This window comes from Pelophylax lessonae (genome assembly GCF_965119305.1).
Source record: "Pelophylax lessonae genome assembly, chromosome: 7".
NCBI classification, from domain to species: domain Eukaryota; kingdom Metazoa; phylum Chordata; class Amphibia; order Anura; family Ranidae; genus Pelophylax; species Pelophylax lessonae.
Window position 1 is genome coordinate 200,945,764 of NC_138774.1, and position 15,605 is coordinate 200,961,368.

At 42.4% G+C, this 15,605-nt stretch overlaps 2 protein-coding genes across 2 annotated transcripts in view; one reads left to right on the forward strand and one right to left on the reverse strand.

The window, feature by feature from the left end:
- Positions 1-5,803: 5,803 nt before the first annotated feature.
- The window catches only part of CDC26 (cell division cycle 26), a 109,037-nt gene continuing 99,235 nt past the window's right edge, over positions 5,804-15,605 (forward strand). The window contains exon 1 of the mRNA XM_082263168.1: positions 5,804-5,814. The gene's annotated coding sequence lies outside the window, so the exon portion shown is untranslated. The remainder of the gene's footprint in view (positions 5,815-15,605) is intronic.
- Positions 7,788-9,278, reverse strand: LOC309560119 (E3 ubiquitin-protein ligase SH3RF2-like). The gene is made up of 2 exons (XM_082263663.1): positions 9,201-9,278; positions 7,788-8,446 (listed from the first exon to the last, which is right to left on the reverse strand). Exon 2 carries the CDS (start codon positions 8,442-8,444, stop codon positions 7,875-7,877), a length of 570 nt encoding a protein of 189 aa, XP_082119789.1. The 5' UTR covers positions 8,445-8,446; positions 9,201-9,278; the 3' UTR covers positions 7,788-7,874.

Sequence of the window (15,605 nt, forward strand, 5' to 3'; positions counted from 1 at the left end):
CATTGTGTTTCCTTTTCAGTAACAGTTTTTGGGAGCGGAGCGCTCAGGTCACAGGTTCTCTCCTCCTACTGCTTCCCCTGTTGGGCTGCAGAGGTGGGCAGGGCAAACATGTGACCTGTGGCAGAGCGCGGGTCAGTCAGACTGAGCGGAAAGAGCTGATGGTGGGATCAGAGTTTTGTTTGTTGCAGTGAAGAGGAAGGGGGGAGCTTTTTCAGGACTGGCCTGCCCGTCACCTTGAAAGTAGGTTCTGCATTGCTGCTGTACAGACTCTTCCTACAACTTATCTGACATTCCTGCAGCTCTGTGACCTGGGATTGTACGGATGCTGGGGCTCCCCTGAAGCTTGTTGGGACTACAAGTCCCAGCAAGCACTGTTTCTGAAAACATCTGGCTCAGCACTGTCACTTCTATGACACAGTGAATGCTGTATACAGACTGTGCATATATAATGGGGCTTCCATTTTATCAGCCAGCTCTGAATGCAACCGGGAGATGCAGTCACCCAGAACATCAAATCATATCACAAGTCACTACTGGTTGGTCACATGTGTGACACGTTCTGATTGGTTACTATGGGTTACTGCACCCCCTCCTATGTCTGTTGACTTTATACAAAATAACCTATACTGACCAATCACATGCGGTCATGCAACACTGTACCCATATGACATTTTTTAATATTTGTTTTCACACAAAAAGAGCTTTCCTTTGGTGGTATTTAATCACCACTGTTTTTTTTTTTTTTTTTTTTTTGAGAAATAACCTAAAAAAGACCAAACAATTTGAGAAAAAAAAAAAAAAAACCTTTACATAGTTTGTTATAAAATTTTGCAAACAGGTAGATTTTCTCCTTCACTGATGGGCACTGAAGAGACGGCACTGAGGAGACGGCATTGATGAGGCTGCAATGATAGGCGTACTGGTAGGTGGCACTGATAGATGACACTGATGAGGAGGCACTAATGGGCACTGATTGGCAGCACAAATAGGCAGCACTGATAGGTTACACTGATGAGGAGGCATTGGTGGGCACTGATTGGCAGCACTGATGGACACTGTTGGGACTGCATTGTTATTCAGGACACTGATGATCAGTGCCCTCATTTTCAGTCTAGATGTCCCTTTCACACTAGCTGGTTATCCACTCTCTCCTCCCCTGAGGCTGTCAGCATGAGGAAAGGAATGCCGATAACCAGCTTGTGTTTATATTGTGATCAACTGTGAGTGGACACATCTGGTCACATGGCAAAGACCTGCTGATTGGCTCTTTCTCTCGATCTGTGATCAGCTGTAAACCAGAGGACACAGTGATCACAAAGCATGGCACCCGCACGCCGCAGTGATCGTATGGTGGGCACAATCATGGGAGGACGTCACCTGATGCTCTCCCATAACTGGTTGGCCACGCTGTAGCCGTCATTCAGCTTTTGCGCAGTCAGCAAGTGGTTAAAGCGTGCAGGGCTTACTATGACTGAAGCAGGATAAATATTTCTAAAAGACATAGAGAAACCAGTTGTCATTTTTTGTAATTTGGGCTGTAAAATGGGCCTATTTTTTGCCCCAGTCCTGGTCTGCAGGAGGCGTCTTGAAGCTGTTATTACCAACAAAGGATTTTGTACCAAGTATTAAATAAATTTCAGTTTGCGTGTTCAATACTTTTTCCCTGTGTCATGCCATTTTATTGCACATAACCTAATTTCTGAACTTATTTGTTTTGGTTTCTATGTATGTATGGATTGCATGGGTTGTTACCGACATCATATATTTATCTATAAATAAATTGATGACGTCATACGCTTGATGACGAAATGCGTTGGGTCCCGTGCTACGCCCTACGTCACTTCTGGATCCTGGAACACAGCCGGAACGCAAACCGGCCGCGGCGCTGTTTTTCAGCTGATTCTATGAAACTCAAATTGTAAGTGACTACTTTATTTTATTAAACCGGAATTTATGCATACTACACCATGAGATTATTTGCATCTTTTATGTCATGCTAATACTGCCCTACGCTTGAACGGGACGGAGATTGGGATCCAGAGCCAGCTCTTGTAACCAGCCGTAGGAGATCCTGGATATTTTCCAGCGGGGAGATAGAAAACACTAGGAGTAAGAGATTCCATTTACCTACGCTAGACCCCAAGGGGTCGTCTGGTAAGTGAGCTGAGCATCAGGTGAAGGATTCCCCATTTACATGAAGAAATGCAATTTTGCTGCACATGAAGCACTTTAAGAATGAGCACATAATTGTTTTTGCTGCACGTTTTTGCACCTGCACTTTGGAATTACAAAGACTGACAATATATGCACAGTCACTTTAATATTTAGGCACTTTGGGGATAAAATCCCCCTTCTTTTCACTGATTGTGTTTTTTGTGATTTGTGTATTTAATTTATTCACTAATTTATTTACATATTCAAATTTGATTCACAATATTGAGCGCTGTCTCACATTTACCACATTTTACACAACCTATTGTTGTTTAGACTAGCTGCTCAAATTTCTTTTCTTTATTGTATATACACAAAAGTAATTTACATTTGAAAATACCTAGGCGCGATCACGTGAGTAATCAATACTTACAAACCTTTTTCAGTGTTGGGACCAGGCCCGGACTGGCCATAGGGCCGACCGGGCATTTTCCCGGTGGGCCGCAGCTCTGAAGTTCCCTCACTGCGGCAGGCTCCGCGGCCAATCAGCCTTCTGCTCAGGGGGGGGGGGGGTGTGACTTGGGACCCTTACTTTTTAACCCATTTATAAATGATATAGGGTACGGGATTAAAAGTACCATTTCAGTGTTTGCAGATGACACCAACTTACAGTATATAGAAGAATAATGTCCCTACAGGATATCTCCAATTTACAGGCCAACCTCAATGCACCATTTAATTGGGCAAGGAGGAGAACAGCTAGGGGAGTCAATGGTTAAGAAGCATCTGGGTGTTCTGGTGATCATAGACTTTTAGGCTCTGTTTCCACGAGTGTGATTTCAGATGCGACTTAAATCACATGACAATAGAAAGTACATTGTTTTCAGTTGTGCCTGTTCACATCAATGCAACTCAGCACACCGTGGAAAAGGTTCATGTGCTACTTTGGTGCGATTTGGCCCGTAGAATATGCTAACCACATCCAAGTTGCACTACATAAATGTATTGCACCTAGCCTTAATAATAGCATGCAATGGCAAGCTGCAGTTTCTAGAGCTAGGAAAATACTTTATTGTATTAAATAAATATAGACTCCAGGGAGAGAGATATCATTTTGTTCCTTTACAAATAAGGAAAGATTAGAGGAACAGATTGTATTCTCTCTTGTGAAGAGGAGATTAAGGGGGGATATGATCAACATGTATAGTTATATACTGAACTTGGTGTAGTGTTATTCACTTTCAGGCAATCACAAAGGACAAGGGGACACTCTTTGCATTTGAAAGAAAAGAGATTTAACGTTCACATACGGAAAGGTATCTTCACAGTAAGAGTTGTGAAAACATGGAATAGATTCCCTCAAGAACCAGTTCTGGCTGACTTGTTAAGAAAATGAAAAATGAGCTGGAGGCATTCCTAAATGTACAAAATATAACTGGATATTAAGATTTATAGGTAGTAAACACCAGCCATTTTTGATCCAGGGGATATCTCTGGAAATTTTTTTTCCCCACCAGATCAAATTGGACCATGCTTTATAGGGTTTTTCTTGCCTTTTTCTGGATAAACTGTAGGTATAGAATTCTGTATATGGAGGTTATTTATTTATTTGTTCTGTTGGTTGAACTAGATGGACATGTGTCTTTTTTTCAACCTAATTAACTATGCACCCAAAATTCCAGGGCAGACAGGAACAGGGCTGGAAATCATGGCAGGGCGATCTTGCCATTCGACCATCCAAGACACCAGCCCACCCCCCTCCATTTAAATTTCACTTTTGGGTAGATTGACCCATTAAAAGCTTGAAATGCAGCTGAAAAGCAATAGTCAGTGTCATACTATAGCTAGCAATCCACTTATGTTTCACCAATGATACAATTAAATCACTCACAGATTAAAGGAGTTGTAAAGTCAGAGGGTTTTTTATCTTATGGCATTCTATGCATTAAGATAAAAAGCCCTCTGTGTGCAGCAGCCTTCCTCAGCACCCCCTAATACTTACCTGAGCCCCATCTCAGGCCAGCCATGTCCATGAGTCCCTCAGCCATCCGGGACTCTCCCTCCTGATTAGCTGAGACACAGCCGCAGCGCCCTTTCCTCCCGTGGCTGTCAATCACAGTCAGTTAGCCAATCAGGAGAGAGAGGGGGCGAGCCGAACCACAAATATGTGTCTGAATGGACACACAGAGCTGCAGCTCTGCTTGGGTACCCCTATAGCAAGCTGCTAACTGTGGGGGCACTCAACAGGAGGGTGGGGCCAGAAGCAGCAAAGAGGGACCCCAGAAGAGGAGGATCCGGGCTCCCCTGTGCAAAACCAACAGCGCAGAGGAGATAAGTATAACATGTTTGTTATTAAAAAAAAAAAAGGAGACTTTACAATCATTTGAACCAGGTATATGAAGAATTTCAGTGTTATTTATAAACTAAAAACAATGTTAAAAAAACAACATATTGGGAAACAGACATTGTTATACATAATTGACAAGAATGTAAAATACTTTCTGTACTTTGTTCATTCTTAGAATATTATCCATTGTTAGAATATTAGAGATTCGTATTAAAGTTAAAAAACCAATAAGCCTGACAGAGGCGTAACTAGAACCTTCAGGGCCCCGGAGCAAGAAACCATGAAGGGCCCCCAGGACCCCTTTCCTTCAAGCCTGGGGATCTTCCCACTGATCCTGGGGCCCTTTACTCTAATTGTGGGGCCCTTTATTACAGTCCCACAGCAGGACCCTTTCACAAGTTCTGCAGTGGGCCCCCTTCCTGCCATCTTGGGGCCTCCCCATGGTGTTGGAATGCCAGGGCCCGGTCGCAAGTGTGACCTTTGCGATCCTGGAAGTTCACCCACTGGTGTCAGTAGTTTTTATTTTTTGTTTTTTTACTCCTTTTTTATCATTTTATTTAGTTTTTTTACAATGTCACTGACTATGACTCTGTCCATTCAGAAAAGGAAGGAGCTGGTAAATGACATATTTTCCGACCCCTGGTTCTCTATTGTGACACATCCCCTGCAGCAGCCGGCAGGAGAGGGGAGGGAGCACAGTGGGTGGGGTGTGGGGGGGGGGGGGAACCAGAGACAGCAGAACACAAGTGAACTGGATAGGAAGGGGGCGGGGGCAGCATACAGAGGAACCAAGCTCCTCCATTTTCCTTCTGCAGCTACAGGAGGAAAAAGGAGGACAGTGATTTCTCTACATGTTGCCCCCGCCGCCCCTCCTATCCAGGTGTACAGGGGAGCCGCACAGGCCCCCTGGAGCATGGGGCCCGGTTGCAATTGCAGCCCCTGCAACCCCTGTAGTTACGCCCCTGAAGCCTGAAATTAAATTATTTAGGTTACAGTGTAACAAGTGCTTTTAATCGGCTATCTAACATAGCATTTTATCCTTTTGGCTACAATATTAGCTATAAAAAAAGTTTGAATTAGGCTGAAGTCAGAGTTCTTTAAAACTACTAGGCACCATGTAAGCTGTACATGGGAAAATATTGCTTCCTGCTACACTGGAATTTTTGTTTGTTTGTGACCCAAATGCCACCAAAGACATTATTTTTTATCATGGATAGAGTGGGGAAGGATTAAAACTTCTATCCTGTTTTTAATTCCTGTCTGTGTCGCTATTGGGGAACATTTCCCTCACTTCCTGTCAGAACAGGAAGTGATACCAAATCTTTCATTGGGGACACAGAAAAAACAGAACCACATTTTTAGTAGCTTGAAGAAAGGTAATTTACAATGTTTTATTTCTTGTACAGATGTCACAAGGACAGGAAGTGAGGGAAAATTTCCCCAATGGCGTTACAGAAAAAAATAAGAACCCGACAGAGATTTTAACTATCCTTTACTCTATCCAAAATGAAAAAAAAAATGTCTGATGTTAGGCTTTATTATACTGTAAACCATTTCCCCATGGTTGTTCTTACAATCCCATTTAGATGATTGTAAATTTCAATGTAATTATTATTTGAAGAGTTAGTCCAAACAAACCTAAAATTAGGGGTAGGGTAGATGCCAGCGAGACAGATGCCAATTGGATTTATATCTCTTCAGGACTTTCTGTGGAAGGAAACTTGAACTTAAGGCCCCTTTCACACACTCCGTTGGACGGAGTCCGTTTTTCTCAGAGGGGGATCGAGCCGCCGATCCCCCGCTGAGCAGCAGGAGGACAGCTGTGTCTCCACGCTGTGTGCGGAGACACAGCTGTCAGTTCCCCATGCATCTCTATGGGGGAAATCGGGTGAGAACGGACCGTCGGTCGGTTCTCACCCGATCCCATCCAATCCGCTGGAACGGATGGAAAATAGGGTTTCCATCCGTCCAGATTTGACAGATCGGATTGGATGTAAGCGGACATGTCTCCACTGACATCCGATCCCCCATAGAGATGCATGGGAAGACCGTTCAGATCCACCAAAAAAACGGACAGGCGGATCTGAACGGTCCGCCTGTGTGAAAGGGACCTAAGTTTCCAACTCCACCCACTATAATTGCACTCCGTAATAAACATAATTAAGAATGTGGCCAGAAGAGAGAGATCCCATAAGGGGAAAGAACAGCAAAGATGGTGGTAGATTACTCCACCAGCATCCACCACAGGTCAAATACCAGTTTTGAATAGAAAGAACTTTAACCACTTTACTGCTGCTCACTGAGCTGCTACTGCGGCAAAGTGGCTCGATAGCGTCTGACGACATAGACCTACGTCGCCAGACATTCCCTTCTCTCGGCGCCGCGCGCGCCGCCGGAGCCTCGATCCCGCTGTATTCAGACACAGCGGGAGACGGGCCGGGGGAGGAGCGGCGGTGATCACCGCCGCTCTTCCCCGATCGTCAGGAAATCGAGTGTGGAGATCCGCCCGCTTGTGTAAACAAAGCGGGCGGATCTCCTAAGTGACAGGCAGGGTCAGATTGCAGGGTTCAGCATAGCTGAACCTGCGATCTGTCCCTGTGTCACTCAGTCACCTCCCCCCCACACACGTTAGTAAGCACCAGGCATACATTAACCCCTTGATCACCAATAAAAATTAACCCCTTCCCTGCCAGTGTCATTTTTACAGTAACAGTGCATATTTATAGCACTGATTACTGTAGTAATGTCACTGGTACCTCCAAAAGTGTCAAAAATGTCAGTCAAGGGTCCGATCTGTCCGCCGTTATGTCGCAGTCCCGCAAAAAAAAATCACAGATCGCCGCCATTACTCGTTAAAAAAAACCCACCAAAAATGACAGAAATCTTTCCCTTAGTTAGTAAACGCAATAACTTTTGCGCAAACCAATCAAAATACGCTTATTGCGATTTTTTTTACCAAAAATATGTAGCAGAAAACAAATTGGCCTAAAATGATAAAAAATTTTGATTTTTACATTTTTTGGGGGGGGGAATTTCATATAAAAAAATTTGCTAATTTTTCAAAATTGTCGCTCTTTTTTTGTTTATAGCGGAAAAAGTAAAAATCGCACAGGGGATCAAATACCACCAAAAGAAAGCTCTATTTGTGGGAAAAAAAGGACGTAAATTTCGTTTGGGTACGGCGTTGCACGATCGCGCAATTGTCAGTTAAAGTCGCACAGTGCCGAATCGCAAAAAGTGGCCCAGACGTAAGACAGCAAAATCCTCCGGTGGTAAAGTGGTTAAGCAAAGGTGATTATTCTTAATGAGGTCATTATTGTTGTGGTATGGCTGATGGATGTTCCATTGCCATGTGTACACATGTTACATATTTCATTTAAAAACGTAGATATGTTGGAAAAAACACAACAAAGAACAGCAGAAGAATACAGCAGATGAAGATCCACAGGAGGCAACCATAATTCCTCAGCATAAGGTTGCAGCGATGGTAGTGCGGCTGTCGATTAACCGTAGTCAGGGCCTGTGGCTGAGTGAAGCTGGGCTGAGCAGTCCCCAGTAGATAGACAGTAATAATGACATTTTCATCTTGTGGGAAGTGAGACAGAGAGGTTTTGGTACTGCTGATGTGGGTTTCCCCATTATCTTTCCTCCAACAAAGTTTAGACCCTTCTATCCACACTTTCTGCAGCTGCTTCATCCATGGCGGGTAACAGGAGACAATGTCCATGTTAGGGGGTAGCTGTGGGATGCCCCCCTGTGGGATAGAGACCTTAGCCCTGCAGATGGGACAGCAGAACGTTTCCATCTCTCTCTGAAAAACGCAAAGCTTGGACAAACACTCCATGCAGAAAGTGTGATTGCAAGGCAACAGAAGAGGAGTTTTGAACACATTATCATAGGATCCAAAGCAAATGGGACATTCCGGAACTGTATATTCCTGTTCCATGCCTGAAACAAAGATGGACAGTCTGAGAGCAGGCAATAGCAGTCTTTAAAATCTAGTTGGTTTTATAAAATAAAACGGAAAGTAGATCCCAAAATTTAATTGTGAAAGAACATTGATGAATATATGTCTAAGGGGCATTATTAGTTCAATTTATGATTGAAGACCAATCCCTGTGAAATCCAAAATAGCGTAGACCTAAAAATGTTTTAATGTACAGGTATCCAAGAGCAAAGATGAGTTCCTATGAAAGCAGAGATGACACAATCGCTCGATTTATTCTCCCTGGAGAAGAGACACCTGAGGGGGGACATGATAGCAATTTATAAATATCTCAATGGGGATCTCAGCTTAGAAAAAAAGCTGTTCAGTCGAAGGGATTGCATGAGGACAAGAGGGCATACAATGCGATTAGAGGAGAAGCGTTTTAACCTCAGGTAACGTGGAGGGTTCTTTACGGTTAGGGCTACAAGATTGTGGAATTCTCTACCACAAGAGGTGGTTTCTGCGAGTAGTATGGTGGCTTTCAAAAGACTCTTAGACGCACATCTCAAGGATCAGGACATTAAGGGCTATGTGAGATGATTACAGCCACACACACCTACACAGGTTGAACTGGATGGACTATTGTCTTTATTCAACCTCACCTACTATGTAACTATGTAACAATCTTAGAGAATTATTTGAAAAAGTTGGGCTGTAGTCAAGGCCCCAATATCGTCTATGCATCAGAATAAACATAGTAGCAGGCTACCATACCTGTAGAGGAAGGTTTGAAGGCTTTGGTGCAAAATTTCAGGCCATAGGGCTGTCAGTTCATTTGGAACATGACTGTAGATGCTCTCTGTCCGGTGTATCGGCTCCGAATGCTCAGGTGTCTCTGCTGTTATCCTGTTGTTTATAGCTCTGCTTGAAAAGAAATTGTTCTTGTGTAAAGAGTGTTGGGCCAGAGTAGGCTGTACAGTATTAATGACTTGCTCGTCAGCTTTGTGTTCTCATTGCTCCTAGTAACTATATTTACTCTTTCTGTTGGCGTGGACTCATACAGTGACACAGGATCATGTTACTCTCTGACAATTGAAGACTTTTCTTCTTGATCACCACAGTCCTTTTCATTGAGGTGCAATATCTTGTTTTCCCACATTGATCACCTTTGAGATCAGATGAAGTCTGCCTATTGCCGATGGCACAAAGCCAGCTGATTAGAAGAAAACATCTACTTCCAATCCCATAAGGAATTGGCTGGACCATATCTGGAAGATTAATCTTCAAATTCCTATACAGAGGGGAAATGATTGTTCATTAACGTGTACTCAAACCCTAACAATGGACTTCTCTAATTTGGTCCCTTTTGGTCCGTTTAATATACAAACCCGATTCCCAAAAAGTTGGGGCACTGCACAAATTGTGAGTAAAAAAAAAAAAATTGACTAATTTACAAATCTCATAAACGTATATATTTTATTCCCAATATAATATAGATAACATACCAAATGTTGAAAGTGAGACATTTTAAAACGTTATGCCAAATATTGGGTCATTTTGGATTTAATGAGAGCTACACCTTCCAAAAAAGTTGGGACAGGTAGTCACCATTCACACTAGTCCGACTTGTCAGGCGACTTGGTCAGCCTGACAAGTTACGCACCGTCACGTCCCATAGTGTAGTACAGGAACGGTTCTAATAGGAGCGACACAAGTCGCTCCGACTTAGAAAAAGGGTCCTGGACTACTTCGGGGCGACCTGAAGCGACTTGCATAGACATTCATTTTATGAAGTCCGTGCAAGTCATGCCGAAGTCGCGGTGCACGTGACTTCACAGGTAGCCCCCTAAGTCGGATAGCCGTAGTGTTAACCGAGTCTAAGAGGCCGGAAAAGTTAAATGTACATATAAGGAACAGCTGGAGGACTAATTTGCAACTTATTAGGTCAATTGGCAACATGATTGGGTATACAAAGAACCTCTCAGAGTGGCAGTGTCTCTCAGAAGTCAAGATGGGCAGAGGATCACCAATTCCCCCAATGCTGTGGCGAAAAATAGTGGACCAATATTAGAAAGGAGTTTCTCAGAGAAATATTGCAAAGAGTTTGAAGTTATCATCATCTACAGTGCATAATATCATCCAAAGATTCAGAGAATCTGGAACAATCTCTGTGCGTAAGGGTCAAGGCCAGAAAACCATACTGGATGCCCGTGATCTTCGGGCCCTTAGACGGCACTGCATCACATACAGGAATGCTACTGTAATGGAAATCACAACATGGGCTCAGGAATACTGCCAGAAAACATTGTCGGTGAACACAATCCACCGTGCCATTCGTTGTTGCCGGCTAAAACTTGATAGGCCAAAAAAGAAGCCATATCTAAACATGATCCAGAAGCGCAGGCGTTTTCTCTGGGCCAAGGCTCATTTAAAATGGTCTGTGGCAAAGTGGAAAACTGAAAAATTTGAAGTTCTTTTTGGAAAACTGGGACACCATGTCATCCGGACTAAAGAGGACAAGGACAACCCAAGTTGTTATCAGCGCTCAGTTCAGAATCCTGCATCTCTGATGGTATGGGGTTGCATGAATGTGTGTGACATGGGCAGCTTACACATCTGGAAAGGCACCACCAATGCTGAAAGGTATATCCAAGTTGTTGAGCAACATATGCTTCCATCCAGACGTCGTCTCTTTCAGGGAAGACCTTGCATTTTCCAACATGACAATGCCAGACCACATAATGCATCAATTACAACATCATGGTTACATAGAAGAAGGATCCGGGTGCTGAAATGGCCAGCCTGCAGTCCAGATCTTTCACCCATAGAAAACATTTGGCGCATCATAAAGAGGAAGATGCGACAAAGAAGACCTAAGACAGTTGAGCAACTAGAAGCCTGTATTAGACAAGAATGGGACAACATTTCTATTCCTAAACTTGAGTAACTTGTCTCCTCAGTCCCCAGACATTTGCAGACTGTTATAAAAAGAAGAGGGGATGCCACACAGTGGTAAACATGGCCTTGTCCCAACTTTTTTGAGATGTGTTGATGCCATGAAATTTAAAATCAACGAATGTTTCCCTTAAAATGATACATTTTCTCAGTTTAAACATTTGATATGTCATCTATGTTGTATTCTGTATAAAATATTGAAGTTTGAAACTTCCACATCATTACATTCTGTTTTTATTCATAATTTGTACAGTGTCCCAACTTTTTTGGAATCGGGTTTGTACATTGAAAGTCTTTTTTTTAATTTCTTTAATAAGTTCAAACACACATCTGTTTTTACTACCAATTGGTTTTGATTACCTCTGGCTTACATACTTTTTACCGGTTCATTCAGTTGTTATTTTGTTATTGGATTCCCACGTCTTCTAACTTTTTTAACGTATTTTCTTGGTGTAATTTTTATGACTGTTCTCAATAAAAATATATTAAACAAAAAAAAAAAAACACACCTGTTGATCGTGCAGGGAATCTTGTTTGCTGACTGTTATCAACTACTAGATTGTTCTCTGTTCTTTGAGGACTACACCCATCTATTCTATTGACAATGGGAGAGGGGCAGGGCTCCATAGTCCTATCTTTTTCCATTGTCCTGATATAGAATGGTTGTCATCCTGGTAAAATCACCAGGTTAAAAAAAAAAAAAGATTAAAAGCTTGAAATAAGAAAACAAATGCAGCCACCAAATCTGAGTATTGGTAAGCCACAATATATAAAATATTTGTTTTTGGGTTTGGATACACTTAACATCCCCACCCCAAGAAAAAAAATTAAACACTTCTATAACTTCTATGTTTGCAGTATACCCACATAGTGGAGACACTGGGGAGCAACAGTTGGCTGTTTTTGGTGTTGGAACCTTGCACCAAAAGGCAAGGTCCACTTATTAGATCAGGGTCCTCCTCCTTCTGTAAAAGGATGCTATAATTTATAAGGGCAAAAATGTACCTGCAAGATAAAAGCGCTCACATGGAGCGTACCGCGGCAAAGTTGCTCGATTCCGTCCAGCGACGTAGACCTACGCCGCTGGATTCCTCCTCTTGTGGGCGACGCGAGCGCGCTGCCGGAGGCTCGCTCCTGCTGTATTCAGTCACAGCGGGAGTCGGGCCAGGGGAGGTGATCACCGCCGCTCTTCCCCGATCGTCGGGGATCGAGTGTGGAGATCCGCCCGCCTGTGTAAACAAAGCGGGCGGATCTCCTCTGTGACAGACAGGGACAGATTACAGGATTCAGCATAGCTGAACCTGCGATCTGTGCCTGTGTCACACAGTCCCCTCCCCCCACACACGTCAGTAAGCACCAGGCATATATTTAACCCCTTGATCATCCCCTTCCCTGCCAGTGTCATTATTACAGTAACTGTGCATATTTACAGCACTGATTACTGTAGTAATGTCACTGGTCCCCCTAAAAGTGTCAAAAATGCCAGTCAAGGGTCCGATCTATCCGCGGCAATGTTGCAGTCCCGCAAAAAAAAAACGCAGATCGCCGCCATTACTCGTTAAAAAAAAAAAAACAATAAAAATGACATAAATCTTTCCCGTAGTTAGTAGCTGTGATAACTTTTGCGCAAACCAATCAAAACACGCTTATTGCGATTTTTTTACCAAACACGTAGAAGAAAACAAATTGGCCTAAAATGTTAAAAAATTTTGATTTTTTCATTTTTTTGGGGGGAGAATTTCATATAAAAAATATGTGAAAAATATTGTTATTTTTTCAAAATTGTCGCTCTTTTTTTGTTTATAGCGCAAAAATTAAAAATCGCTCAGGTGATCAAATACCACCAAAAGAAAGCTCTATTTGTGGGGGAAAAAAAGGACATAAATTTAATTTGGGTACAGCGTCGCACGACCGCGCAATTGTCCGTTAAATTAACGCAGTGCCGAATCGCAAAATATGGCCTGGTCAGGAATGGGGTAAAATCTTCCGGTCTTAAAGCGGTTAAAAATACGCTCATTGAGAATTTTTTTGTCAAAGACATGTAGCTAAATACATTTTGGCCTAAATAAATGACAAAAATTGAATACATTGGATATTTTTTAACTGTCAAAGTAGAAAAATATTGTTATTTTTTCATAATTGTCGCTCTTTTTTTATTAATATCGCAAAAAATGAAGAGCACAGAGGTGATCAAATACCACCAAAAGAAAGCTCTGTTTGTGGGAAAAAAAGGACGTAAATTTTGTTTGGATACGGCGTTGCATGACCGCGCAATTGTCAGGTAAAGTCGCACAGTGCCAAGTTGCAAAAAGTGGCCTGGACGTAAAGCAGGAAAATCCTCCGGTCCTAAAGTGGTTAAACACTTAACTGACTCTTGTCTTCAGCATCACATGGTGCAACATCGCCACCCTTCCACTAGATTACTGGGAAACAATCAGTACCCCATTTCTCACAAGAAGAAAATCCAGCCCATGCAGGAGCGCCTTCTCATGAAATTTACGATGTTTGTGATTCCCAGGATCTTGCTGGAAGGATCATGACATTACCCTAGGTGTTGAGGGTGGAAAGGGGGGTAAGATATGTACATGTAGCGCTTACCCCCAGCAGAGCCGCTGTTTTCTCAGGTTCCTTGTTCTCAGAGCCAGAGATGTATAGTAACGAAGTAGAACTACTTAAGTACTGTACTTAAGTACCGAAATGCGGTATCTGTACTTTCCTAGAGTAGAATTTTTTTCTCCTACTTCTACTTTTACTTCACTACATTTTTTCAATGATTTCGATACTTCTACTCAAGTATTTTTTTTTTGTGCTGCATAGTTACTCGTTACTTTTAAAAAAAATTACCACTGCCAGAACAGTAGACGGCAGGTTGCATAAAGCTCAAAAAAATGTGTATAATGTCATTTGTAAATCAGCGCATACGAAAATAAAGGCTGTGTATAATAAAAGCTGCTATACCAAATCTTTCCAATAAAAAGAAAATATGAAACAAACAAATAAATGGTGCTACAGCGCTTAAAGTGCATCAAGAAACTACTAACAAACACAGGTTAATCATTTGAATAAATCATTTGAAATAATAAAAACAATATGATGTTCATACTTTTGACTTCTTTCTTTAATAACTACATAACACAGTACTTGTACTTCTACTTTCAGTACTTGAGTAGAATTTTTTTTTCAAAACTACTGGTACTTTTTACTTTTAGTACTTAAGTAGCAAATTTTTTGAAAAAACTACTTGCAATACTTAAGTAAAAAAAATGTTGAATACTTTAGTACTTCTACTTAAGTAACTTTTTCTGCGAGCACTTCCACTTCTACTCAAGTAATTTTTTTACTCAAGTAGAAATTTCGAGTACTTTATACAAGTCTGCTCAGAGCCCATGAATCTGCAAGCAGCACCAAGATCTCTGACACATCCGAGCTGAAGAGTGGAGCAATTTGGGTATACAGTTGGCAAACAAATACATACACAGTAGCAATTAGGGTATACAGTTGGTAGTAAACCAATTGTCCAGAGAATGACCCCTAAACTCAACGTATGAGGATCCTGCCTAAGGTATAATGTGACAATAACAGTCTGTCAATCTGTATTAAACTCTGCTAGTCAGTATATTGGGGCCCTTATCCAGCATTGAAGTGCTCAAGATAAGTTCTACTGTGCCCAAGCTAACAAACTGTCCCTCTTTAATAGGGGGAAATAGGGTTTGGTCAGTGGTCTATTACCAGGTCCTGTGGTGACAGTTGTTCTATTCTAGGGGCAGCACTAGTCGGTGACAGTGACGATCAGGTGGCAGCATCGGTCAGTGATAGTGGCATTCTCATGCACCAGGAGATATCTGATACTCTGCCTCTCTGTGTTCCTGATACAATGGCAAACGTTCTGCTAACAGCTTGCAGCATGGTCTGTCTACCAGAATGTCCGACTCCTCACCACATCTGCCTCGAGTTCAGGAACAGACCTTCCTTTTCCTCTCCACAGAGCCACAGTCATTCTGGCTATGTGTAATTTCATTGCCAATCCAGTCTGTCTGTGGACTATATCTCATAGTTGCACCCAGCAGGCCCTGTCCTTCCCATAATCCACAGCAGCCCAATTTCCTTCTTTCTCTGTGATCCCAAGTGGTGGCCAGAGCTGTGTTTCAGCTTTCTCCCTGTGGCCGCTTACAATCCTTAACCACTTTAAGACCGGAAGGATTTGCCCCCTTAAAGCGGAGTTCC

Bases quoted from the DNA above. Each gene is read 5' to 3' on its own strand.
- LOC309560119 (XM_082263663.1), bottom strand. From the start codon at position 8,444: ATGGAACAGGAATATACAGTTCCGGAATGTCCCATTTGCTTTGGATCC.